Here is a 27,110-nt window from a genome sequence, read left to right as displayed (position 1 = left end):
CGAATAAGGGTAATTCTCGTAACTTATAAACAGAACTGATGAATCGTCCTAATGCATGGAGCAATTAGGAGACAAACCTTTCGATCCTCCCTAAAGAGGTGAAGGGTGTTATGTAAGAGACAATACCAGTATAACACAGAACTAAGATCCTGTGATAAATCTCTAAATTATCACAATTGTGGCTAATTCTGTTGACATACCAATATTTATGCCCAGTTTCAAATACCATAAAGAAACAGTCAGATGAAAGCATGCTGAAAAGTCACAAAGTTTTACAAACATCGAAAGCTTCACAACGACAGCCATATAAGCTGTCAGAATTCAATTTCTGTTTCAAAACCGCCAAAATGACTTTTACCCGTAGAAAGCACAACGCTGACACGTCGTACGACGTTGAATGGCTCAACGACGACCGACCAACCGCCGTGGCGTGACGACGATTGGTTCCTTCACTAACAATGCAATTCAACGCTTTTCAACGCTGTTGAACGCGACGCAGTCGATGTAGGTGGTGAACTGCCTTGATACCACATCACCACCAATTGGAGCGGCGGCGGTTCTGTTGATTTATGGAGACGAAATTGATTTTCTAGTTAACGGATTAGCACCTTCCCGGCGAAATCACACCCGTTCGTGGGGGGTGTTTGGCGGGTTGGCCCCGGGGCGCCCTCTTCAAGCTGTCTGCATCAGTAGAATCAGGTATGAACACGCGGCGGCGATAATCTGGAAGCCAGGTAATATGTGAAATTTATTGCCCTGCTGGATCCAATTCGCTCGAAATTGGCGCACAAACGCTTTTCTCGCCAACTTACCGTCATGAGAAACGACCTGTCCATCGCAAAGCAGTAAAATCGGATTGTGGCCTCTTGGGTGTGATGAAGCAGCTCGCACAGAACACTAATCTGCAGGGAGAGAGGATACATAGTTTTCCGAATTTGATTGGGGAATAAGTGGGTTTTGTCAGTTTGGAGATAGCATTGGGAAATGCATGGATTTGCATGAAGAAATATTGGCAAAAAATGCTTGTTACTTGGTGAAGTTAGTTTTTTTTTTACATTCTGTGATTGATGCGAGTAATATCCCATAATATTTCCCGACATTCTTATCAGTAATAATTATGTAACATCGATCTTTTATGTACTTTTATCTTTAGAAGAATCCATGCATTTACAGTATGTAAAAAAGTATTTACACCCCTTGGGCACAATGCACATTTTGTGATGAAACATGTAAAAAATTTAAAGTTCGACAGAAACCTAGTACTACGTTTTGTTCAAAAACTCATGCCAAACATTTTGCTACAAAAAGCGCATGCAAAGATGATTTCTATAAAAAGTTATATAACAAATACAATTACGAAAATAAAAAAGGTGCAAAAAAGTTTGTACACCTTTCGAAAATTAACATAAATAATGTTATTTGTTGACAAATCACCATAAATCCAGTCTCCCAACTTCAAATAGGCATCCTTGATTGATTAAAAAAATAATTTGGATTGAATATAAAGTTTACTGACTACATAGTATAAAAGTTTATATAACTCTGAAAATTCTATATAAAACTTACCTAAACTTAATTTTGCAAACTTTTAATTGAACTAAATGTCAATATAATACCATAAAATTGCTAAATAAACATTTTGGAGTGGGTATAACACCGTTTTGGAGGTATTTGTATCGATAGAATAGATTTTTCGTTGGAATTTCGTACCAACCCGGAATCACGTCGTAGGAAAATCCGCCGGCATCCGAACCGGTCCACGATTCACAAGTCAACCTATGTGGAATCGGGAAGGGCATAAAATTTCCAATCTTTTGATTGGATGATTCATCTCAATATGTGCATAGTGCCCAAGGGGTGTAAATACTTTTTTTACATACTGTATAGTACAAAAGAGCACACACGCAGAAAAATAAGGCATATTTGAATCAACAAAACGTTTTGTTGATTTGAAAATCATTATTTTTGTTGAATCAACGCTAAACGTCAAAGCAGCTTTTCCGAAACCACAAAAAGCTTTTGTGGAATTGAGAAAATAAAGGTTTGTTTCAACGCAAAATCGGCGTTGATTATATTCAACAAAAATTTTGTTGATTCAAACCTCGTACAGGCTGATTCTACAAAACATTTTTCTGCGTGCATGCATACACCCAAAACTGGCAGCGCTAGTCCGAGAGAATGATGGTCTCGAGTCGAGAGAATAGTGGTACCATTCACGGACGCAGAGAACACAGCTCGAGATGGGCGATAGAACTATTCTCTCGAGATTCATTTGCAAAAAAAAGTTCATCCGTCAAACAAAAAACCAAAAATGTCGACAACGGGAATCGAACCAGAGACCTTTGACAAACCAATCCAATGACTTAGCTGCCTCGGCCACCACAGCTTGGTGGCCATGGAGAAGTCAGAAGTCGATGTATGACACTTGTTGGAGATTTATTGATTCAACTAACGAATGAACTCATTTGTTATGATGGTGTGAGTTGGTACCATTATTCTATCGATTTTGGCACTGAGCCCTCAATAAATTTTGAGAGAACGATTATCTCGATTCTGAATTTTGGGTGTACGTAGTATAATAAATCTAGGTTAAATTACATCTGGAAAGGGGTACATCTTACACGCCAAAAACAATGTGTAATTTAACCTGGTGAAATCGGGGTAAAATTACAACATAAAAGAGGTAATGCTCAACCTTCCAAAATTACACCTGATTGTTCTACACTATACAATATGACTAGAACAAAGGAACTTCTCAATAAGGCTCTTAGATGCACGTATACATACCGTATAATAACCAAAATCTTGATAAGTCTGAGCGGCAAATATTACACCCAAAATTCAGAATCGAGATAATCGTTCTCTCAAAATTTATTGAGGGCTCAGTGCCAAAATCGATAGAATAATGGTACCAACTCACACCATCATAACAAATGAGTTCATTCGTTAGTTGAATCAATAAATCTCCAACAAGTGTCATACATCGACTTCTGACTTCTCCATGGCCACCAAGCTGTGGTGGCCGAGGCAGCTAAGTCATTGGATTGGTTTGTCAAAGGTCTCTGGTTCGATTCCCGTTGTCGACATTTTTGGTTTTTTGTTTGACGGATGAACTTTTTTTTGCAAATGAATCTCGAGAGAATAGTTCTATCGCCCATCTCGAGCTGTGTTCTCTGCGTCCGTGAATGGTACCACTATTCTCTCGACTCGAGACCATCATTCTCTCGGACTAGCGCTGCCAGTTTTGGGTGTAACACTGCACAGTGGTCCAGATCGCAAAATTAAGTGGAAAATGGATTTTCCGAAAAATTGCGATGTTTTGAAGCTTGTTGAAGAGTTGTTGCATATAAAAAGGGAAACTTTTGGTTTGGTTGAAAATTAGGGTGGTTCACGATTAGGGTGATTTTGAAATTCTAACTTTTCAGGAATATTTATTTTTTTCTAAAATGTTGTTGGAATTGCCAATCCAAGCAACTTTATCGAAGAGACCAAAAATTTTTATCTCGTAATCTACGCCTTCTACGACCAAATTTATAAAAAGCATCTGAGCAAACCTTCAAAAAACAGTTTTTTGAACGTGGCAATTCAGGGCTAAGTTTTCGGAACACTTTTAGTGCTTTCGTAGTTTAGGCTGAACCTGAATATCCGTAAACTCTTATGTATTTTAATTTTGTCGTTTGATACCTATACTGTAAATATTAGGGGAGAGTGGGGAGACTTGATCCTCGGGGACACTGGATCCCTACACGGAGAAAAAAGAGTTCCCAAAATCGTGAACAAGTGTTCATGAAATTGGGAACCACGAACAAAGAGTTCAAATCTCATTGTACGTTTTTGAAAAACGTACCATGTAATTTGAACACTTTGTTCGTGGTTCCCATTTTCATGAACGCTTGTTCACGATTTTCGGAACCCTTTTTTCTCCATGTAGCTGTCAGCCTGTAAGAAAAAATAGCTTAGTTCTTGAAAATGGCGTAAAATTGATTCAAACTCATTTTGGAAAACAAAGCAAAAAAAATGTTCGGATTGAGTTAAACACGTTTTTCTAAAAAGTGCTTCAAAAGTCCTCCAAGAGATCATTTTCGTTTGTTTCGATATGTTAAGAAAACACTTATAATTTATTCGAAAAAAATATTTTTTATTCATGAATTGTTTGATAAACTTATCGAATACAAAACCCTCACGCATTTGACGTTAAATTTATCGTTATACTATTTTTTCAATCAATGCTAGATTAAATTTTCAAAAGATCCTATCCTACAGCCATACACAGAAAAAAATATGTGAATTTATACAGCACGTAATAACTGTTTCTTATGTAAACTCACTCAATGTAATGTTGAAATATGATGTAAAGAGTAAAATGTCATGGAAATTACTCCAATGTAAATCTAAATCTAATGTAAATCATGAATCTAATGGAAACGTTGAGCATGGAAACTCAAATCTGATGAATTTCTACCCGTGTTCGGGTTCCTGTAAATTCCTATTTAATGTAAATCATATATCCAATGTATTTCTGCCAAACGTTGACTTCAAAACTACCCGAACTAAAAATAGTAATATTTGGTTCTCTTTCTATCGCTCTCATACTTCGCTGGCTCACTGCCTGAGCCTCGCCCTGAACAAGTTGATGCTTTAGCCGCTCGTTTATAAAATGCGAAGATGGCTCAGTCGGCAGCGGGTAGCAGCAGTAACACCGAACATTCTACCCGTCGTCCGTTCGATTCCAGTCCAGCGTTATTCCACTTGGCCGTCGACGGAAAAGCGTCCCCTACCTGTGAAACAACTTTTTAAAATCCGAATTTCCTTTTGCTGCCCGCTTCACTCATTTTAAAATAGAACATAGGCCACACCCTTTTCCTACTGCAGTCTAAGTCGAGCTTCTCATTCTCATTGGCCAATCAGAATTAGTTGATTTGAACTAATGTAAATTCCAAAAGTAATGTAAATTCCAAAACTAATGTAAATTTTCAAAACTAATGTAAATTTCCAATGAATCTAATGTAAATTTCCAATGAACCTAATGTAAATATAGGGGGAGAGGGGGTAATATGCACCCCCTAAGGGAAAACTGTGATTTCTCAACAATTACAGCATTACTGTGGAAGAATTTTGTTCTATGTTCTAAAACAACTATTATTCTTCGTCATCCATGTTAAAATGGTCTTAATAAACCTTAAAATTGTTCGAAAATATCAAATTTTTAAAAACATTTTTGATTCATTTCAAACAACCATGCTGGGCAATATGCACCGCAACATTGGGGCAAAATGCACTACAACAACGGGGCAAAATGCACCACAACATGGGGCAAAATGCACCGGGTAAAATCAGTTTTCACTAGTCACCACTAGATGACACCGCTGTTTTTACTAAGGAGCTTCACAGCGGTGCATTTTGCCCCGACCACGCTTTTTGCAGAAATTTTAATTAAAAATGCATTTTTTGATGTTTTTGGACTCATCTATCTACAGAATAATGAAGATTATGGCAAAAACTATTTACCTCAACACTTACAATATCAATAAATCCTTTTATATTGTCCAAAAATCATAATGAAAGTGCAAAGAAAATTAGATGAAAACACAACATTTTAAAGTTTTGCAAATAACTTGAGCTGTTTTTATACTGCGATGCTCAAATTTTTCCAGCATGGTCTAGCAATGTTAAGCTTCCAATTTCTATGATTTTTCCCCGGAAAATTCTTCCAAATACTGAGAAAAGCAGGGGGTGCATTTTGCCCCGGGGGTGCATATTACCCCCTCTCCCCTTACATCATTTATCATGATACCTTTTGGTACATGATAAATAATGTAAATTTACAGAAATATTTTTTTCTGTGTAGTTATTTTAAATTTATCCACGAAGAGGTTATCATAAAAACACTAGGTGGGCTACGATCTAAAAAAATGTCAAAAATTCATTTGCAATAAATTTTGGATGTTCAAAAAGTATTGAGAAGAAGAACACTTAAAACTGAAGGGTTGGAAGTTAGACTGGTGTAATGTGACTTTACCTATGTAAGTTTTCAACGTTTTTTTCTAGGGGTCAACTGTGGCTGTGCTTTTTACTAACGCTCTCAATATTTTTTGTAAAAATAAGTATGCATTAATTTTTGTTTTGTTCCAGACTATGCCTTTATGCATTTTCCACAATTTTAATGAAAATGGGATCATTCTGTTGTAGAAAATGCGATTTTTTTTAAAGTGGCTTTTAAAACATGAAAAAACTGAAAAGGTAAGAGGTAACGATACGAGGCAGTTGAATAAGAATACTATCAGAAACAAACAAATACTAAACAAGATATATGTAAATTAAAATATTTACTTATAATTGAACAAGAAAAAATACTTTCAGAAATATTATTGTTTATCAAATGCCATAAAAATGTGAACCCTCAAGCAAATCGGCCATATTTCAAATTAATCGCAAAAAAATTTGTCCTACCAAATTTTTATCCTTTCTTCTCTGCTACTACAAATTTACATTGTCACATTCTTCTGTTAGAAATAAAACAAAAAAAAAACTCCCAATTTATGACCTCGGGGAGCACCCGGCGGTTCTTGTTGGTGACCGAAAGCGATTCATTATCCTTTCTTCAACAGAGGCTTGCCGACGGAAAGCTTTCGATAATTAGTGTCAAGGGCAGCTTTTAATTACCTGGACTTGTTGGGTGTCCATAAATTAGACAGCAAATGAGTTAATCGGTGCAAATAATGTGGTGAAGGAGGATGAAAAAAGGGGTTTTTTGTTCGTCTGCTGGAAATTCGGTCTGGTGATAATTTTAGGTTTAAATTGATGTTTTGTATTGTCTCTCGTGATATGATAGCTTTTAGAATCATTAAAATAATTACGTTTTGCTCCAGTTTCTCCGTGTTGAAATGTATGCCGATGCGTTGCAGTAGCTCAATGCAATCGTCCGTCTGAAATAGTTGAATGATAGTGTGTTTTTTTTTGTTAACAATTCAATTCAACTTTGTAACCGTCGGGACTGTATTGTTTAAATGTTTTGAGCGTTCATTAATATTTAAAAATAGTTTTTGATAACAAATGTTTCCAATACATTCTCTACCACAAATGCTACAATTTCAAAGAAAAATAAAACTTTTTGACCGCATTTCATGCGCATTTCCCAGGCAACTCCCTCGGAAAGTATTAAAACTAGGTGCCCGTGAGGTTATCCGGTGTTTAGAAGTGCAACGAGAGAAAGAGAGAGCAATTAGCCGGGTGTTCAAATGTGCAAGACCCTCGTGTGTGTGTGTGTGTGTGTGTGTGTGTGTGTGTGTGTGTGTGTGTGTGTGTGTGTGTGGTTAGCCAAGAGAAACAAAGTTTTCCAATTACCCCCTCGGCGAACTTTGCAGTTCCGTCCACGATCAGCACTATTTCCAGGAAGCTGAGTAGGGCGGAAACCAGCGTGGAAGCCACATTATGGAGATGCTCGCCGCCGTCATCACCGCTTGGAGAGCTCCGGGCCAGGTAGCAGTAAAACATGTACAGCTGAAATTGGGTTTTTGAGGCAATTTAGTTTAGGCAAACTATCTTGGCAAAATCACAAGCAATATACGAAAAACAAGCAACTTAGTTTTATCAAAATGGTTGAAATCCATTAAGTTATGTATGAAAGCAACACAAATATGTTTTTTTTTACTTTATATAAAACAATACAGTACAACCGAGACTAGATGTGTGGATTGATAAAGAAGAAAGATTAGCATTGTAATTATTGTCAATTTGACTATAGTTTCGGATTAGCTGACTAGATAAACGTCAACCGATTAGCATAATCGCCTACACGTACTCATAATTACCATTATAACTTGTCATCACCATCCAAATCCACCATCAATCACAATTTCTAATGGCCATAACAGTTTGATTGACAAACGAAACGTGTAAAATCAGAATCATGCGTCACACAGGTGCCCAACCAACGAATCAGCTGCCAGTGGGGGAGCGAGCATTGTGGGCCACCCGAAACCGCACGTCCATCCCACACAACCCACGCAAATTCAATCCGATCCAATTCCGGAAATACTCACCTGGAACGTCACCTGACCAATGTCCAGCGTAACCAGAAACAGGATTGACGGCGAGTACATTTCAATTATCGCCGCCACGGTTTCGCCCAGCATATCGTAATGAATAATTAACCTGTCCAAATGATTGCTTAATTCGAGCTCCAGTTGCGCGATTGCTAATTCATTCGCCTTTCCGCTAATATTTTCACGCACCCGCAACATCCGACGGCGGAAGTGACGCACCCGGTCGCCGGTGTCACGGTTTAGGTTGGCCAAAATGCAGTTGATCGATGAAAAATTCACACAATAACGAACGGCGGTTAGCGAGCAAACGGTGACCGGGGCCATCAGAACCACCGACAGGAAGCCATCGTAGGCCGAGTACGAGCGATACATCGGGTTAATCACCAGCCACAGACCGGCCAGGCCGACCGATTCCAGGGCGAGAACGGTGGCCAAATGACGCAATGGGGGGTATCGGAAGGCACCGGTATTAGCGCTGTGAATGAGAGGAGAAAAAAAGGCAGTTATTTGTGAATTTTGTGTGATGATGAACTATGAAAAATACGCTCAAGAGCAGAACTTGAAATGATTTATTGCTTGTTTCAATGTGAAACCTAAAAGTACTTGATTCTTCTAAATGCATGTACTAGGCTTTCACTGGTAAAAATTACCAGCACACTCTTCCTGCTGCACTCGAAAATATTTGCAACTGGTCTCATGTTAACAAACCAATATTGCATAGCATTTTTGAAATGTACCATTTGTGAATCCAGTTCAGGCTTGATTTATAGAAACCTCGGTTTTTTGAAGTTTCGATTATCAGAAGTTCGATTGTTCGGGACTTCATAAAAATCTCAATTTTACAAATCAGGAAAAAACATTATTCCATATTTTCATATTTGTTAGGTGAAATTCGAGTTTTATCATTATCGAATTAGAAAGATTCATTGGTTGTCACACTACCAAAATACATTTCTCAATACAGTCCAGACTAAATAAACCGAAACCTCGATTATCCGAATTATCGATTATCCCTAGTTCGATTACACTGACCAACTAAAGTTGACAGAAATTACTGCGCAGGCTCAATTCGAGGGGAAGCATGAACTTTGGGGTTCCCAGAAACACGGGCATTTTGAATTTTTCAAAAATATCTAGACAGGGCTGAATGTTTTTTCTCCAAATTTTTGTATGAAGAATAAGAGCGATTCGTCACTGTTGCATACAAGGAAAAATTGTAGCGAACAGCTCTAATTGTCCATACACAGTTTGGAGAAAAACCATTCAGCCCTACCTAAATGTTTTTGAAAAAATTAAAGTTTTTGTGGGACTTCGAATAATCGAATCATGAACAAAAAGAATGTATTATTTGATTTTATTACTTTTAGCAACAAATTCGAATTTTCAAATCCATTTTAGTTAAATTCGATTGGTTGATTGCCTTCATAATTACCAAATGCTTTTTTTTAAATATTTTATCACCGATTTTGGCCGCCATCATGGAGCTTAATATTTTAAACCACTTAAGAGGAGTTTAGAGGTCATTGTTAAGCTTGACAATCCAAAATAAGACACAATTTTGTTTCTTGATTCGGTAATCTGGACTCACTATATTATTAAAAAAATCGATAAACCGACATGCTCTAGTTATTTTTTTGTATTTTTTCGATAATAAAATTCTAATTAAAAAATATTCGGAGTTTGAAGATTGTAGGTTCAAAATTTACTGAATGGCAGAACTTCAAAGTTAAAAAATGAAAAAAAAAGTTCAAGTTAGTATGTCAGAGACATAACCCAAAGACATAGGACCAAACAATTTTAATGAGATTGTAGTTTTTGGATTGCTAGTGAAATTTAGAACAAGATTATTTTATTTTGATTCATAGATTTTTCGGCAAAATTGTCATAAATGTTCAACAAGGTGAACCTTCCATGAGGGCACCGGCCACTCCAGTTTTTGGCCACTACTGTTGAAATGGCCATTTTCATGTTCAGTATCAGAAACCATGAATTTTGATACCCATATTGCCACAACTCGTATGATTCTGGAAATGTCCCCAAGACCCCGGGGAACCTTCTTTGAGGGCACCGGCCACTCCAGGTTGTGGCCACCACTTTCGAAATGGCAATTTTTCATGAGAACCGCCACATCATGGTGACTTCCACCGTTCCGCTTGATGCGGTTTTGTACGAATTTCCTCCTTCTGCTGCTGATGGTTCTTCCTTCTGGTTGCTGGTCCTCTTCTTCTATTGGCTGCAGCTGCTTTGTCCTCGGCGCCGGCCCGATGTGCACAGTTCCAGTGCTCGTTCCAATGTGACTTGCCTATGCGAATTTTTCTGCTTAAATAACCGAGAGCCGGAGAACAGCACAAAAGGGGCGCGGCCTCGAATGCATTCGCTCGCTCTGATTGGTCAACTGCCCGATTTGTACTGAAAAATGACTCATTTTGATTGCATTTTTTAAGCGCTTTAACTATGTTTAGTCAAAGTTATTATGTAATAAAACGATAGCTTAAGTCTTCCCCTTTCGACTGGTGATTGAATCTTCTGGATTAATCGATTGGGGGAAAAGATATAAGCGTTTGAAATATGTCAATTTTTTTCGCACGCTTGTGACGGTTTGGATCGAATTTCTGAACTGGCCCCCCAATATAGTAAGTAGAGACATAGTCTTATGTCAAAAACATGTTTTTTTTATAAAGAATGATTATTTTCCATAGTTTTACTATAAGCTATTCATCATATATTTTCAGAAAAAAAAATACAAAAATATCTCGAGAAGCAAATTTTATGGATATATTTTTAAGGACATTGCATGAGTCGTTTGATTCGATCATCTTAAGTGAATTTATTTAGTGTGAATAATTGGTTGACAGTCCGTTGTTGGACAAACATTTATTCGAATTTAGCGAAAAATTAATGGGATGAATATGTGTTATGGACGAAAAAGATCAATTTTGACATCTGTTGTGTATATTTTCAAAATCTGATTCAATTTCTTTCTCCCTCTCTCACTTTACTTGGCAAAAAAAATTTACCCTTAATTTAAGGACATTTTGGATGACCTAATAGATAACAACAAATTCATTAGCTCCTCTTCCCATTATCCACTCTAGAGTTGTTAGCAAAGGGCAGTTCTATTTTTTAGGCAGTCATATTTGTAAGAAATTCTTTTTCACTAGCTTTATTCTCAAGTACAATCCAAACTTCGAAATGACGATTATCCCTACACAGAAAAAAGTTGAATTTTGGAATGTTGAAAATTTTATGGGTTCAATATTACTTTTTTGAGTAATTTTACAAATAAAAAATGTGTAAAAATGAGAAACTGATGAAGATTTATCAGAAACTGATGTAAATTTACCAGTTTCTGATATAATATCACACATTTTTTTGACACAAAATCTGTCACAATTTCCTGATGAATATTACCATATTTTTTTGTGGTGTAGTTCGATTATCCGAGGGTATGAACTTAGCATGATTGAATCATGAATAAGTATACTTTTAGTTTCGAACCAAAATTCATGGTAAAGTAATGAAAATTCATTTGGAATTCAGTTCACTTGAATCATTAAGGATAAGGAATATTTCCAATACATCAATCGATAGTCTAATGAGATTATATTCAAAAAAATTAATTAATGCTACATTTTACTAATAATTAACTCATTAAAAATTGCATCGAAATCCGAAACGGAGTGACATAGATTTTCTTATTGTAATGCATTTCAATTGCTGTTTACGAGACCAAACTATATTTAGCACAGGAGCAATCATTACCAAAATTGCTCATGCATAGATGCATATTTTACCTGTGCTGACTGGCGAGCAGAGCAAAACTGTCATTCAACGTTTGGATCTGGCCACTATTCACCAACTGCCGCCAGTAAATAACCAGGGCAACAAACAAATTCAGCACCCACATCACTGCGAGTGAAATCCACTGTTTGAGGTACTTTTGGTCGATTCCATCGGCAAGCAGAACGGAAGTCCACTCGTAGCTGGCCAACAGCGTCAAACAGAGCACCACCAGGGCTGTCACCAGTGGCCGAGTAATCCTCGTCCCTGTTCGGCATCGACGTCTCCCTTCTGCGATTCGATCGAATTTCACCGGAAGCAAACCGACCACATGGTCCATCAGGCACAGTGCCGTCAAGCTCGAGTGCCACATCATTTGCACCAGGTTCGGAGCCATTCTGTGCTGTCCGCGACTCGAAGGTGGTGATATTACTAAACAGATTATTGTGATTTGTGAATGCATTTGGGGTGGGGACACAGTTCGTGCCATCCGCTCGCTGAATGATTGATCCACCAAATTGTGAATAATAAAATAAATTACACTAATGGGGTACTTAGATGGATTGAGATTTGCGGCTGATTTGGTTAGAATATAGTTTTGATTGATTGATTGATAAGACACGTGTTCGATTGGAGAATAATCAACTCACATAATAAAACTAAACATCAAATCCTCTCAAACAAGGGAAACAGCATCTTTTCCCAGTAAATTATGAATGTGCGTCTACTTGATTAGCCTGCTCAAAAACATGACATCAATTCATAAAGATCAAACATCTTCACAAAGGCCTTCCAAACGAGTCCACAAATTTGTAGATCTGGCAAGCCTGTCTCATGTTATGGCCACCTAACTAGTTTTATAAATCTTTTTGATTCCGATCAAACTGGTCTGTATGAAAACTATGTATGTCTGGATTCATCGTCCGACCCTGGAACGGCATAAACAAAAAGAATAAAATCTGTTTTCAAACTAAACCCCTGTTAAAATGGCCACTTCTGTCAACCTGAACCAGACCTTTCTCAGTAGGATAAAATGGAAATCTACTTTTATTATTAAGCAAATTATTGTAAATTGCCCATAATATATGATTTCAGTTTGAATACAGCTACTGATAAGTGGGTTGTAGTGAAATAATGAAAAAAAACTGTTTGTTTTTTTATAATTCTTCGAAGTATTTTTTCTATAAAGTAAAAGTGGAAAAAAGAGTAAAATAGGAATCTATTCTTAACCTGTTGAAAATGGAACCCGCTTCTAATATGTAGAAAAAAAAAGAAAAACTAATATGTTGGGGTATTTTTTGTTATTCCCAGGTTGAGATAAGTTAAAATTGGCTTAAAAAGTTGTGTTATGCGAAAAATGAAGAATCATACACTCGAGATTCATCCCCTAACGTCCATAGCAATTTTTCACTGTGCATTTCATTATTTTCACTGGCAATTAGTTCTGGAAGGAAAACTGAAAACTTTTTGAAAACAAAACTTCAAACAAAGAAAAGTCATTCCCATGCTTTTAAACATCAAAAATTGGTTGAAAAATGGACAAACTTTTTGACCTTTTTGTATTGACCGAGCCACGTAGCCCAGTGGTAACTAGAGAGCCTTTATGAAGAGGCGAAATGTCACTCTCAGGGTTCCAATCGAACTGTCAAATCGGGGTTCTAATCGAGCAACAAGATCATGCAAGAACAAGGTTAGAATCAATTTAAAATAATGTTGGCAAAAAAACGAGACTAATAACAATTACAAGTATTGTAGAACTGTTGTTGATAATAATCTGGTAGTTTTTGTTATGTTTGTGCTTGTTCGGTACAAGAAAAGTGACATCACCAAAGAGAAAATACTACTAGTTTTTCAACCTTTAATTTTAATGACTTTGGGTGTTTGAAATTTCTCCCAGAACATTTCATTTCCCTATGTAGGTCCTTAGTGGTAACGCTTCCGCCTCGTAAGCGGTAGATCGGGGTTCAAATCCCGGCTCGGACCACCACAACTGGTGATCTTTTCCCTTCTGGAATCGATTGCTTAGTAAAGGGAAGGTAGTGTATCGTCACAAACTGGCCCTTATCACGACACCTTAGGGAGGCGACCTATGGAATGTTAACATTAACCTTAACATGTTAACATTAAGTTGAGAATGAAACTGCCACTGAATCCGCTTTGTAAATGCAGGCCCTGATACTCTTCAAGGGTGTTCCCCTCAGGAACTGGGAAAGATTTACTTACTTTACTTTACTTTTTGATTTTTGGCGAATTCTAAGATCGAAGCCCGCCTAGAGGCGACTAGGGTCAACCCTAAACTTATGTTATTAAAAGGACAAATTTCACAATAAGACTATAAAAAGAAACATAAAATAAATTTAAGAAAATATTGGTACGCATTTCTATCGGTTAAAAATTAATTTTAAATCTGTTATGCAGCATGATTAATCTCTATTCAATCGGGCGCTTGAAATAACTGTCATTCCCCGGTTTATCTGGCAAGCTGGCAACCCTGATCGATACAAGTTGAATAGAATACATTATTTTGAATTGTTAATCATATTTTTTGAAAATCATTTTAGTATAATTGTACAATTTTATTGTATTGATGTTTTTGTTGATATAGCACTTGATGAATGTTAGATGTAACGCTAGAAATAAAACCATACAACTAAAATGGAACTAAACCTGGAAATACTAAACTTTGTGATGGATTCCATTCTTGCCACTTGTGAGTGTTTGAAAGTGGTTGAGTGAATGAGTTTCGTTTAGGATTTCGCCATCCTCGAATCATTCATGTAGCGCATCCATATGCATCACTCTCTGGAGAGAGAGAGACTCGGAAGTGACAGCAACTTCATTTTCCAGAGTTTCATCCGTCAACCAACGAAAGAACCACCGCTGCTGCTGCGTGGACGATACCATCATCCATTCATTCCCCGGGGGGTGCTGGCTTTTTCAACAGGACAACAACGGCGATAGATTCACACGTTCGCTGCAGTGTGTCCAGACTAATCCTGGCCAGCAACAGCAACATCAACAACGGTCATCGGGAAGTGGCCCATGGCCGGTGCTCGACTATGAAATAGTGGCCCGTCAGAAGTGTCGGGCCAAGTTCCGTAAAAAGTGTGTGCTTCACTTTGAATTGCTGCGCGTTGAAGCTGGTGTTTGTACGATTGAGTTGATGGTTTTTACAAATTTGTAGACTTGTTTTTAGATTTATCATATTTACGGCTAAGGTATTTTTTTTTAATTTATCAAATTATTTATATGTTATATTTGAGAAATTTAATAGTTGTTCTAAATACACCTGTGAGACAACGCTCCACCCTGTTGGCATTGTCCTATAAACCAAAGGAACGATAGAGAATTTCACTAGTCACCGTCGCTGGACACTTCTCCCGATTGGGCTATAAATTTCCGCAATCAAACAAACATTTTCACAGCGCAACCAACGGAAGAAGCCCAGAGACCCAGAATTTTGGAATGCACCGTCCTTGTCCTTGCGTTCTGATCCCCAAGGTGTCCAGTTTCGCCGGAAGAGTGTCATCGGGGCCCGAATGTTGGGCCAGTTTGGTGTTTTGTTTAATTTCCTATCGCGTATGATGAATTTTGGTCACACGTGGACACTCAGTCAGTAGGCCATGGAAGCGTGTTGTGCGCCGTTTTGCCCGCGGGTGCGGCTCGCTGTGCAAACAAAGATAGAAGAGCAGCAGGTCATCGGATTTTGGCACGGAAAGTAATGTGGTGGGTTGGCCACCGCTGATCACCGGCTGTCACGCAGATATTGCATTGATGGTGTGAAAGCTTCTGGTGACACACGGAAATGCATTCATCGCAATCATTGAATTATGTAGTGAGTGTATCAGGCCATCTATCTTGAAATGTTGAGAGGAGATGAATCACTGAGGGATTAGGTTTAAATTTTGTGACAATTGAACCAATAGTTCATGGAACTTCTACTTTTTACCATTACGGAATTCCCCCCTTTGGATTAATATGACTATTATTAAGTGAAGAGTGAGGATCCAATGGGAATCAAATGAAATCAAATTGCTGCATGTCCTACAAAAAAAAACCTAAATAGAAAAGAAAATTGTACAGAGTACAAACCCCATCCTACTATCCTGCGCATTTCCTTCAAAATTGACACTTGTACTTATTTTTACAGTCCAGTCCCCAGATAAACACTTTTTCTCGTCCACCCTACATCTGTCCCACCCTTTGAACTGACGACAAAATTCCAACATTCCACGGCTTCAATTTCGCACTAATTGAATCTACTGCCTGGAATGTTTCCAAAAGAGGAAAAAAACTTCTTTCATGCTGCTCCTAATTGTTCCGTCCTTAGCGTCAACGCTTTCCCCCCCCCCCCCAAGCCCTTGTTGAAAAGTGCGGAATTTTTTGGAAGAAGTTATCCTATCCGCTGTCAACGATGGTAATTATAGAAACTCCTCCGAAGCATGAGTAGAGGTAGTAAATTTTTCCTGATTGTCATAATCATTAGCCCACCCCTCCCAGCTTGGCACGGAATCTTCCGCGAAAGCTTCTCGAGCTTCACTTTTCTGAAGTTGGTCAAAGGCGAACGCGCGGGGCTCGGAATTTAAATTTAATTATAAAATAAATATCAACATCCACGATATAATCTGATTTATGGGACAATTTCACTTCGGTGCTTAAGCCAAAGCCAAAGTTTCCACTGCTATCGATGAAAAGTCCCGCGAAGATGAATAATATTTCCGACTCTGCTTTCACTTTGGTGGCCCCTCGTTTTGCAAATCTTTGTCCTGAGCAAAATGTAACCTCCTCCAATGCAGTCAATTTTGTGATCTCCATGAAAATTAACGACTTTATCTCACCTTACACCGAAAGTCGTGGTCCTCATCAATTGCTCTGTGAAATGTGCGTTATCTTACGGAAGGGCTAGGAGTTCTAGCTGTAAGAAAGTTTTATGCTAAAATGAAATATCACCTGCCAAGCAACGTTTATATGAATATTATTGATGATAAAATTGAAGAGCAGCTCAATGTATGTATGTATGTATGATCCCCATACCCGCAGGCAACTTGGTCCTGGAACACATGTGAGCGCTAGGTGAACAATTCGATCATCTTTTACTCCGTAATCTGTACACCCACGTGCATAAGTTTTTTTGCACGAATTTTTATGCTACAAATACCGGCGCATAGATCAAAATGGTTTCCCGCTTCCTCCCCAAGCGCCGGAAATTTGTAGCGGGTGTAGGGACACTTCGTATAGACGCCCTTGCTCCCATCACGTCACTGAGGGTATGGAGCGACGAGAAATTAATAAGCATGCCCCCCCAGTCGAACCTTCATTAGAGAAGCAGGCAATCCACAACTCACAGCGAACGACCGAGGGAACACCCTACCGCGTATATAATAAGGTTGGCGTAGTTGTCTTGATTGTTTTGTGCGTATGATAGAATAAGTGAGAGTTTTTGTGTTAAAAAAGAACGGGCTCACCAAATAAGAAAACATCAAATCTTGATCCAATCCAGCCTTCAAACTTCAGGTTTCCAATGATGACAAGTTCCAGCTTCTTGGAATTGAACCGCGACGTCCATATACTGTTACTGTTGCTGCTGGGGAATGCTGACCGTGATGAAAACCAAAAGGAACACCAAATTTTGAAGCTGTCACAAGTTCTTCAGATCTTGAGTGATGACTTTGAAGGTTTTCCCGTTGAAAGGTTCCGTGGTTCCTCTGCCAATTGTAAAACAGTTGCTCAGGTTCTTGGCATGGACACTGAAACGCCGTGAGCCGTTCCTCTCTACACTTTCACTTTTGAATTCGAACATTCAAATATTCTTATTAAATACTCCGCTAGAACCACTACCGGGGCACTTCCACAGCTACCAACACCAGTACCGGAATCACCGGAATCTGCCGGAATCACAATTTTGGAACAAATATTCAATGAAAAAAAACGACAGCGAAAATCTTTGACGTCCGTCTTCGAGCGTAGCTTACTTCGATCATGATAAAATTGAAGAGCAGCTCAATAGCGCAAACAATAATTTTATTTTCCTGGCAACACTGCTCTGCCAGAGCACGCTATCAATCAATGGTCAGAACCCTGCCACGATCAAGTCTGCACTGCTCCCCAAACAACCATCATCAGAGAGAAGATCAACTCGAACATCTCCCGCTGTCGGCGTCGCTTACTTGGATGACGTGAAAATGCCGGCCCATGTCTTGCGACGCAGCGTCCCGACGCTTCTCGTTTGCTCTTTAACGCGCACACACAGACACATTCACATACATACAGGCCTGGCTTCTCCAACGGTGATCGTTCGTCTTTGCATCGAAGAGCGATCATCAAAATATCGTGCGGAGTGATATTTTTGGGAGTTTATCGTTCGCTTTGAGGAATGGGTTTGAAGTCACTTGGAATATTTTGATTATTTTAAAACTTGAACAATATTTTTTGCGGTATATTTTGCCCATGAACGCTAAAATTTATAACAAGTATTTTCAGCAAGTTGAGCAAACGGACAAACAAGTTTAAAAACTATTTTTTCATAAATTGAAAATAGTTATGCTATTTTTCTAGAGGTTAAAAAAAATCAATAATTTTTCTCTAAAATTAAAGTTGAGCATTAAGGTTTTAAATTCAAATTCATATTCATATTCAAAAACTAACTTAATCCACCTATGTGGTTGAGGCCTTCCTCACTCATTACCAGCAATGGCTGTACACAAAGGAGAATGGGCAAATTTGTATGGGAGCTGGTCCAAGGATGTACACGAACGGGACCAACTTTTTTCGAATGATCTCGCCGAGACATGAAAAAAAGTCTTCTGGACCAATTCTCTAAACCCCGGGGTTCAAAAGTTACAAGTTGTTGAAGCTTGAGCATTTTGGGTTAAAATGTACAAAAAATCGTATTTTTGCTATTTCTAAAATCATTCATAAAATCTCTGTTTCATTAAGGATTTCGATTTTCTTGACTTCATTCGACGCGTATCAGCAAAAACTATGAGTTCTGATATGTTTTAGCATGATTGAAACATGATTTCTCTTGTTTTTATCCGTTTGAACCGTTTGTTCAAAAGGCATCCCATAGAAACAAGTCGAAACTTGAAGATTTTGAAACCGGGTCCAACCCAGACTGCTTCAGTGAGTATGGAAGGCTTCAGTGCAATGTTGTAACAACTTATTGGGATGGTCTGAGTCATCCGAGAACTCCTTGGAGTTAAGACCGGTGAGTCTACCGCCGTAACAAGCAAGATGTCGGCGGTTTTGACCACGGACCATACCCGCATGGCTTCAGTGAGTATGGTAGACTACTATGCTGATGTGTTGGAGTGTCCTGGGTTCTCCTAGGACTCCCTGGAGTTAAGATCTGAGGTCTACTACCGTAACAAGCCAGTGGTCGACGGTTTTTGACCCCGGAACATACCCGCATAGCTTCAGTGAGTATGGTAGACTGCTTTGCTAATGTGTTAGGATGTCCTGGGTCATCCAAAGACTCCCTGGAGTTATGATCTGTAGGTCTATGGCTGTTACAAGGACTCCCTGGAATGGTCCAGAACATCCCAACATAACAGCAATACAGTCTGCCATAATCACTGAATCTTTGCGGTTTTGCGGTTATGATGCGTGGTTAAAAATCATCGATCTTTTTCTTGTTACAGTGACCCAAATATCTAAACTCCAGGGAGTCCTAGGATGACCAAAGACATCCCAACATATTAACAAAGCAGTCTACCATACTGTTTGAAGCTATGCGTGTATGTTCCGGGGTCAAAACCGGTCGACATTTTGCTTGTTACGGTAGTAGACCCAAGGGTTTCCAGCAAGGCCTAAGACTGGCAAGTAATTAATAATTACTTTGATTTTTAGCTGGTAATTAAGTAATTATTTAATTACTTGGTAATTCATGGTAATTAGAGTAATTTAATGTAATGATTGGTAATTAAAGTAATTTTTGAGTAATTAAAGTAATAGATTTTTTTAAATTGTACTTCTTCAACGAAACTATTTACTATTTATATATAATATAACAGTATTTTATTAATTTCAAATAAGAGTGAATAACAAAGATTAAAAAAGACTGGTTCTGTATGTAGAAGGCCTTATTCACCATAGTCCTCTCCTAAAACTCTCCTAAAATTTATTTTAATCATATTGTTTATCGAAGCTGATTAACAACAAAAAGCAACGCCATGATATATTTCCCAATGATTTTTTTTTTTGTGAATCTGAAATCTATTCATTTTTATTAAATAATTAATAACATATGTTTTTTTTTTTTTGTAAGAACTACATTAGAATTGATTATTTTTTTATGCTTTTCCTACAAATGTGCTTTTTCCCGAAAAATGCCCAATAATAATTTTTGAAAGAGCTATCGAATGAGCTATTTATAAATAATTCAGTTTAGAACCGTAGAAATGAATACTTAAATTTAAATTAAATGTTTTTTGTCGTAGTGAAAAGTAATTAAGTAATTTATGTAATTAATCATTTTGGACCAGTAATTTGAGTAATTAATTGGCAGACTGGCAAGTAATAAACGCTTCTGGAAACCCTTGAGTAGACCCACAGATCTTAACTCCAGGGAGTCCTAGGAGAACCCAGGACACTCCAACACATCCGCATAGTAGTCTACCATACTCACTGAAGCCATGCGGGTATGATCCGTGGTCAAAAACCGCCGACATCTTGCTTGTTACGGCGGTAGACTCACCGGTCTTAACTCCAAGGAGTTCTCGGATGACTCAGACCATCCCAATAAGTTGTTACAACATTGCACTGAAGACTACCGTACTCACTGCAGCAGTCTGGGTTGGACCCGGTTTCAAATCCTTGAAGTTTCGACTTGTTTCTATGGGATGCCTCTTGCACAAACGGTTCAAACGGATAAAAACAAGAGAAATCATGTTTCAATCATGCTAAGACATATCAGAACTCATAGTTTTTGCTGATACGCGTCGAATGAAGTCAAGAAAATCGAAATCCATAATGAAACAGAGATTTTATGAATGATTTTAGAAATAGCAAAATACGATTTTTGTTCATTTTAACCCAAAATGCTCAAACTTCAACAGCATGTAACTTTTGATCCCCGGGGTTTAGAGAGTTGGTCCAGAAGACTTTTTTTCATGTTTCGGCGAGATCTTTCGAAAAAAGTTGGTCCCGTTCGTGTACATCCTTGGACCAAATTTGCCCATTCTCCTTTCATCTATTTTTTAGATCCAGAATAAAAAAGTACATGAATATTTCTAATTGGCCATATCTCATGGCAGGGTTGTCAGATCGTCAATGTTTTGGACTCGTTGGAAAGGTCTTTTGATAACCTAGCCAACAATGGGTCGGATGGTGGATTCGGACATAGTTTACATAAATTTAAGTGGGATCCGGCTTCCAAAAAGTACATCAATATCACTTAAGTGGCCATATCTCGCGGCAGGGTTGCCAGATCGTCAATGTTTTGGACTCGTTTGAAAGGTTTTTTGATAACCTAATCAACTATGGGTTGGATGGTGGATCCGGACATAGTTTACATACATTTAAGTGAGATCCGGCTTCCAAAAAGTACATCAATATCACTTAAGTGGCCATATCTCGCGGCAGGGTTGCCAGATCGTCAATGTTTTGGGCTCGTTGGAAAGGTCTTTTGATAACCTAACCAACGATGGGTCAGATGGTGGATCCGGACATAGTTTACATACATTTGAGTGAGATCTGGCTTCCAAAAAGTACACCAATATCACTTAAGTGGCCATATCTCGAAGCAGGGTTGCCAGATCGTCAATGTTTTGGACTCGTTCTAAAGGTCTTTTGATAACCTAACCAACAATGGGTCAGATGGTGGATCCGGGCATAGTTTACATACATTTAAGTGAGATCCGGCTTCCAAAAAGTACATCAATATCACTTAAGTGGCCATATCTCGAGGCAGGGTTGCCAGATCGTCAATGTTTTAGACTCGTTGAAAAGGTCTTTTGATAATCTAACCAACGATGGGTCGGATGATGGACCCGGACATAGTTTACATACATTTAAAAACACATTTTTATACATAACTTTTGAACTACTTATCGAAACTTCAATCTGTATAAAACTCGATCTATAGGACCCTAAACCAAGTCGAATGCAACAAGTTTGGGTCAAATCGGTTCAGCCAGTGCCGAGAAACATGAGCTAGTTTGTTGGTCACATACATACATACACACACACATACACACAGACATTTGTTCAGTTTTCGATTCTGAGTCGATATGTATACATGAAGGTGGGTCTACGACGTTTTTATACAAAGTTCATTTTTAGAGCAGGATTATAGCCTTACCTCAGTGAGGAAGACAAAACGTTACTTAATCCATCTTAAGGTGGTTGGTACCTTCCTCACATTCATGTTGAATCTTAGGTTGGATTTACACATTAATTTAAGAGTCTTTTTCATTAATTAAAAAAAATCATTTTTTTTACATAATTATTGATATTATCACAACAGCAATTTTCAATTTTTTTTCTTACCAACTCTCTAAAATAACGGAGAAAAGAAGGGGCTGTAATTGAATTTAAAAGTGCTGATATTCCAACATTAGTTGCACGATGGAATTGCATGCTGTCCTCCTAGTCTTAGTAAACAATGTCTTATGAGATGTATATTTCAGTAAAAAGTTCGTGTAAATCTTTGTCGAGACAAAATGATGTATTCAGCAACAATATAATGTATCGGTCTTGATGATGTATTGAATAATGACGGATAAGGGCTTGCAATTTGAAGATTGAAACCTTTGTCATATAATTGAGAATCTATCAAACTTTTCAAGGCCTAAAGTTACTAATTTGAATGAACAATCAAACCATCCACATAAACGACCCCCAGGTCTTTTGTGATCTCTATTCCAAGTTACTGCTCGAACCTAGGAGTCCAAACGTTTGAATGGGGAGAGCACCCAAACCTATTTTTACACCAAGGAACCTTCCACTCCAGGGTTCAAACTACCGACCTTTGGATTGCGAGTCCAACCGCCGCCAGCGATTCCACCGGAGCAGGCTTGGTTTGGTGTGTTGATTATACTTTTAGTGTGGAGACGACTCCTCCACTTGGAATGACTTAACGGCCTAACAACATCCAAGGCCGGGACCGACGTTTCACTTCCCCATCCGATGGAAGGTTGGAGCAGATGGGAATCGAACCCATAGGGGGATGGCGTCGCTATTTTTAGACCACGTTTTCCACTTTTTCTCATCGAAACCGACTACTTTATCGACTTCATTTTGCTGGGCGAGATAGGACGCCGTCTATTTTTAGACGATGACTCAGCACTTTTCCACTCTTGCGCTTAAAAAAACCAGGTGGCAGCACGATGTTACGCCACGTCCCTATGATCTTCGGCTTACAAGGCGGACAGCTTAACCATTTGGCCAAACCTGCTGAATGAACATTTCAATCTAAAACTTCTCGTTCGATTGCATTTGAAAAGTTTTATGATTTTTCCTTAAAATAGTTTCAACATACTGATAATTTAACTTTGTTGGAAAATATACATCAAGTGGTTTTGAAAGCGCTTTCGTTAACCAAATATTGAAAATATGTGAAACTTGTCATTTTATGGAAAAATTTATGTTCTTTCCGAATCTACAATAAGATATCGAAAAATTTGCTCTGGTTCGTGATTAGGGACAAAATTTATCCCTTAGGACAAAGTTACACGAATAACAATGGTCCAACTGCTGTGTGCCTTGGCGTAGAATTACTTAAATATTCAGCTTTAATCAATTTAAATTCCCAAGTAACTCACAAATCCCTGTAAAGCATCCTCGGATAGCCACCTTTCATTTATGCTTGAAAGCTCGGGCTCACGGACATCAGCAACAACATTTTTTACCATCGGGCATCACATCTCCAACTGGTCAAGTTCGAGCAAAACAAATCATCCCTCACTCGGATCATCTGAGTCGGTAACTAGGTCGGTAACGTAGTAGTTGTAAACAAACCCAAAAATAGAAAATGGCGAGGGAGGAAAGGGAGAGAGGGCAACATTTTTGCTCCTCCCATTTTTTCTTTTGAGGTTTTGTGCAGGGTTGAATATAAACAGTAGGGGCCAGCACTTAAACAGCCGAGAAAAGTCCAAAAGCGGCCACTATTCAGCACTATAGTAGTTGTTGGTGCTGAAGTAAAAACCATTTAGCTTTTACTCGTAGCTGTGAAAGCGCATTAAGGGCCGAACAGTGACTGTTATTTAGTGCTGGATGGTTACTTGGGTTGTTCATCTGTACGTCCTTAAATGGAAACCATGATTTGTTTTCGATAACAAATAAAATCAGTGTTGGAGGTAAGCTGTAAAACTCGATTCTGAAAAGTTATTTAAAAATTTACAATTTTATTTATTTTCAGGATATTATCTAAATATCAATTCCGTCGAACACATTTGTTTTGATGGTGTGCACTGGTAGCATTATTTTTTCGAGTTTAGCACTGTGCCCTCAATAAATTTTGACGGACTCGTCTCGACTCGCTATTGTGGGTGTACTATCGTTCTCAAAGTACCATGCTGTTTATTTGAATAAAAATAGTTTTTTTGTTTTGTTTTTGATCTATCAGTTTGATAGAAAACGATGTTGATTATTTCGCAGTTAAAATCCAACCAAAATGTAAGCAAGGTTCATTCTTGCCCACAGGTGAATTCAGTGATGTTCTTTTAAGACGAACATACACTCACACATGAGGCGTGAGATTTGTATTTTTCATAATTCTACCCACCGGGAGTGGATCGCACTCTAGGCCATCGCGCCAGCCAATAGTTTTCCTCGGGGATTTACCGCGGATTGACCTCGGTTCGGATTTATTTTTCTTCTCCGCCAAGCGGGCGGGAAAACTCGTGTACAGATTGTAGCCAAAAGGGGTTTCTCGTTGTTTTTTTTCGTCTCGTAACTGAATCGGCTGGATTTGTTGTCATAGTGGCAACATTGGCAGAATCTGTGTCCTTCAGGGTGATTGCCCAATCGAGATCGGGAAAAGTTTGGGCAAAAAAAAGAGGAGACAAACGAGAAAACGGATTTTTCGCCACCGACGGTCGTCCAAGTTTTCGCTGGATTTTGTGGAAAAGCTGTGTGTCTGAAAAATGCTGTAGAATGGCCCCCAGGTTTGCGCGTGCAGAAACGTGTTGAACAAAGTTTTTCTTACACGCGTTCAGGCAACGGTGGTGGTGAAGTGAATAAATCAAGCAAAAATTTCCGTGCTTTTCGGGGTGCCAACTTGGGAGTGAGTGTCACTCTCGGCTGGTGAGATTCAGACTTCCAGATTTGTTGGGTGCACGTGCCCCGAAGGGAGCCAGAAGAGTGCAACTGGTGTGCAACTCTCCGACTGAGTGAGTGGGTGATTAAATTATGAATGGAGTAGTTTTTTGAGCGTCGTTGCAAGTGCAGGAAAAATCTTTCGGCATTTCAACTCGTCAAAATCGGTAAACGACGGACGTGCTCCCCGTGCAAGAGTGTGTGATGTTTGATGGAAGTGTGTGCGGAGGAAAAAAAATTGAGTTGTTCTCTGGGGTTATGAAATTCTTTTCTATGTAAAAAGCTTTTTTCAAGCAAAAAACATTTTTTTTAATCAAAAAGTCCGGAATAACATCCAAAATTAACAATTTTTTTCTTAATTGTTGTTGTGTAACTTATCTATCAGAGTTTGAATTGGATAGGGATGCTATAGTATATTGATTTTCTTTATTCCTTCTAACTAACTATAAGAAAAATAATTGTTTATGTTTATTTTGTCTGAGAAACAGTAAACTATTTGGTTTGACGATGAAACATCCAAAGTTTATCAAAAGTAGACGTAGTCCTACGTCAAAAAAATAAAATTAAAAAGATGCGTTTCACTCTAGAGAACTGCTCAATAGCCAATTCCTGCACGACACGCAAAACTTTATGAACAAGTGTTTGATTTGCTCTCGTTTTTCGTTCTCCGCGGCGCTATTTACCTCTTGCAACTCTATCGATGTGTTCAGCTGGTGATGGTGATCGTCGTCGTCGGTGGTGGGGTTCCAAAAATAAAACTTTGAATAAACGCGCGCGATATTGCTTTTCAGTTTAAAAATCGGTTGCGTGTGTGTGTATGTGAATGTTGGTCAAACTTTGTTTCCAACGCTCTCCCGCTCTTGTTTGAACGAGTTTGAGTGTGAAGAAGGAAAAAAAAAGATATGCGGAAAAACATCGGGAAAAGTGTATGGAAAAGCAAATAAGCGAGTGTAGTAGTTTCGTTAATGTGTGTGGTTTATTTTGATTACAAATAAGCGAGTTACTTGCTGACTTTTTAACAGACCGTTAATCAGGTAAATATTGTTGAAAAAACGTTTATGTTGTTTTCGTAATGTTCATGGAGATGAGTTTTATAGTTGTAAAAATTGGTGTGATTATCGTCGTAAGAACACCACTTCATGGGTAGATTTGAATAGGCTGTTTTTGGGGAAAAACAGGTTTACAATAATTAGCCTTCTTGATGTCTGTTCGATAATAGTAGTTTATGCAACAAGTTGCAAAAAGAGGATTTTTTCAGCACGAGTCGTACATTTATCCAACGAGGTTCACCGAGTTGGATAAATACGACGAGTGCTGAAAAAATCAAGTTTTGCAACGAATTCCATACAGCATTTTTTGCAATTTCGAAAAACACCCATTGAGTGAAATATTAGGTCGAAATTTCATGTATTTGGTCACTAAATCGGAACAACTCGTCTCTTTGTATTCACAGTAATGCATTCTGCTAAAACGCTCAACCAAACCACAATCACTTTTAACAAATTAATCAAATTCTTTGAGACATCTTATAATATTTTTTCAATTTTCATCCATGGTGAACAAAAACGGAAAAAAAAACATTTTTTTGATCTTGATGGAAAAAGATACCTTATTTTCAAATGATATAACAACATTTTTTGTTTTGAGAACTAACCAGCGTTAAAGTTTATTTTCATTCAATAATATCATATTTTTTGTTGCTTAACAAATAAACAAGATCTACAACCAGTTGTGACAGCATCAGAAACCAATATAATCTAAAATTTACCGTGATATGAAATTTTCAGACAAACTGATTAATTCAACAAGAACAGTAAATTGAATTTACTGAAATAAAATTGAGTTTTTTCATAAACTTTTTTGTAAATTAAAAAAAATGTTCAAAAACGTTAAGAAAAAGTATGCTTTTGCTTAAATTTTAGGAATTCCCAGCAAATTTAAAAAAAATCCGGGAAACGGGAAATAAATATTTCCGGGAAATCCCAGAAATTCCCTGGATTTTTTTTCAGGCACTTTCCTGGATTTTTT

General features: G+C 38.1%; 2 protein-coding genes across 5 annotated transcripts in view; one reads left to right on the top strand and one right to left on the bottom strand.

The window, feature by feature from the left end:
* Positions 1-672: 672 nt before the first annotated feature.
* LOC6044621 lies at positions 673-12,222 on the bottom strand. The gene is made up of 6 exons (XM_038250514.1): positions 11,840-12,222; positions 8,043-8,520; positions 7,345-7,500; positions 6,858-6,926; positions 813-902; positions 673-723 (listed from the first exon to the last, which is right to left on the bottom strand). Exons 1-6 carry the CDS (start codon positions 12,220-12,222, stop codon positions 673-675), a joined length of 1,227 nt encoding a protein of 408 aa, XP_038106442.1.
* A 12,373-nt stretch (positions 12,223-24,595) lies between these two features.
* Positions 24,596-27,110, top strand: part of LOC6044622 — a 226,162-nt gene continuing 223,647 nt past the window's right edge. The window contains exons 1-2 of one of the 4 annotated variants that reach the window (XM_038254067.1): positions 24,596-25,070; positions 25,874-26,116. The gene's annotated coding sequence lies outside the window, so the exon portion shown is untranslated. Of the gene's footprint in view, positions 25,250-25,792; positions 26,117-27,110 lie in introns of all 4 variants that reach the window. The other 3 variants (XM_038254066.1, XM_038254065.1, XM_038254064.1) reach the window with 3 other exon arrangements.

This window comes from Culex quinquefasciatus, chromosome 2 (genome assembly GCF_015732765.1).
Source record: "Culex quinquefasciatus strain JHB chromosome 2, VPISU_Cqui_1.0_pri_paternal, whole genome shotgun sequence".
Classification (NCBI taxonomy): domain Eukaryota; kingdom Metazoa; phylum Arthropoda; class Insecta; order Diptera; family Culicidae; genus Culex; species Culex quinquefasciatus.
This window is presented reverse-complemented; position numbering and strand designations above follow the sequence as displayed.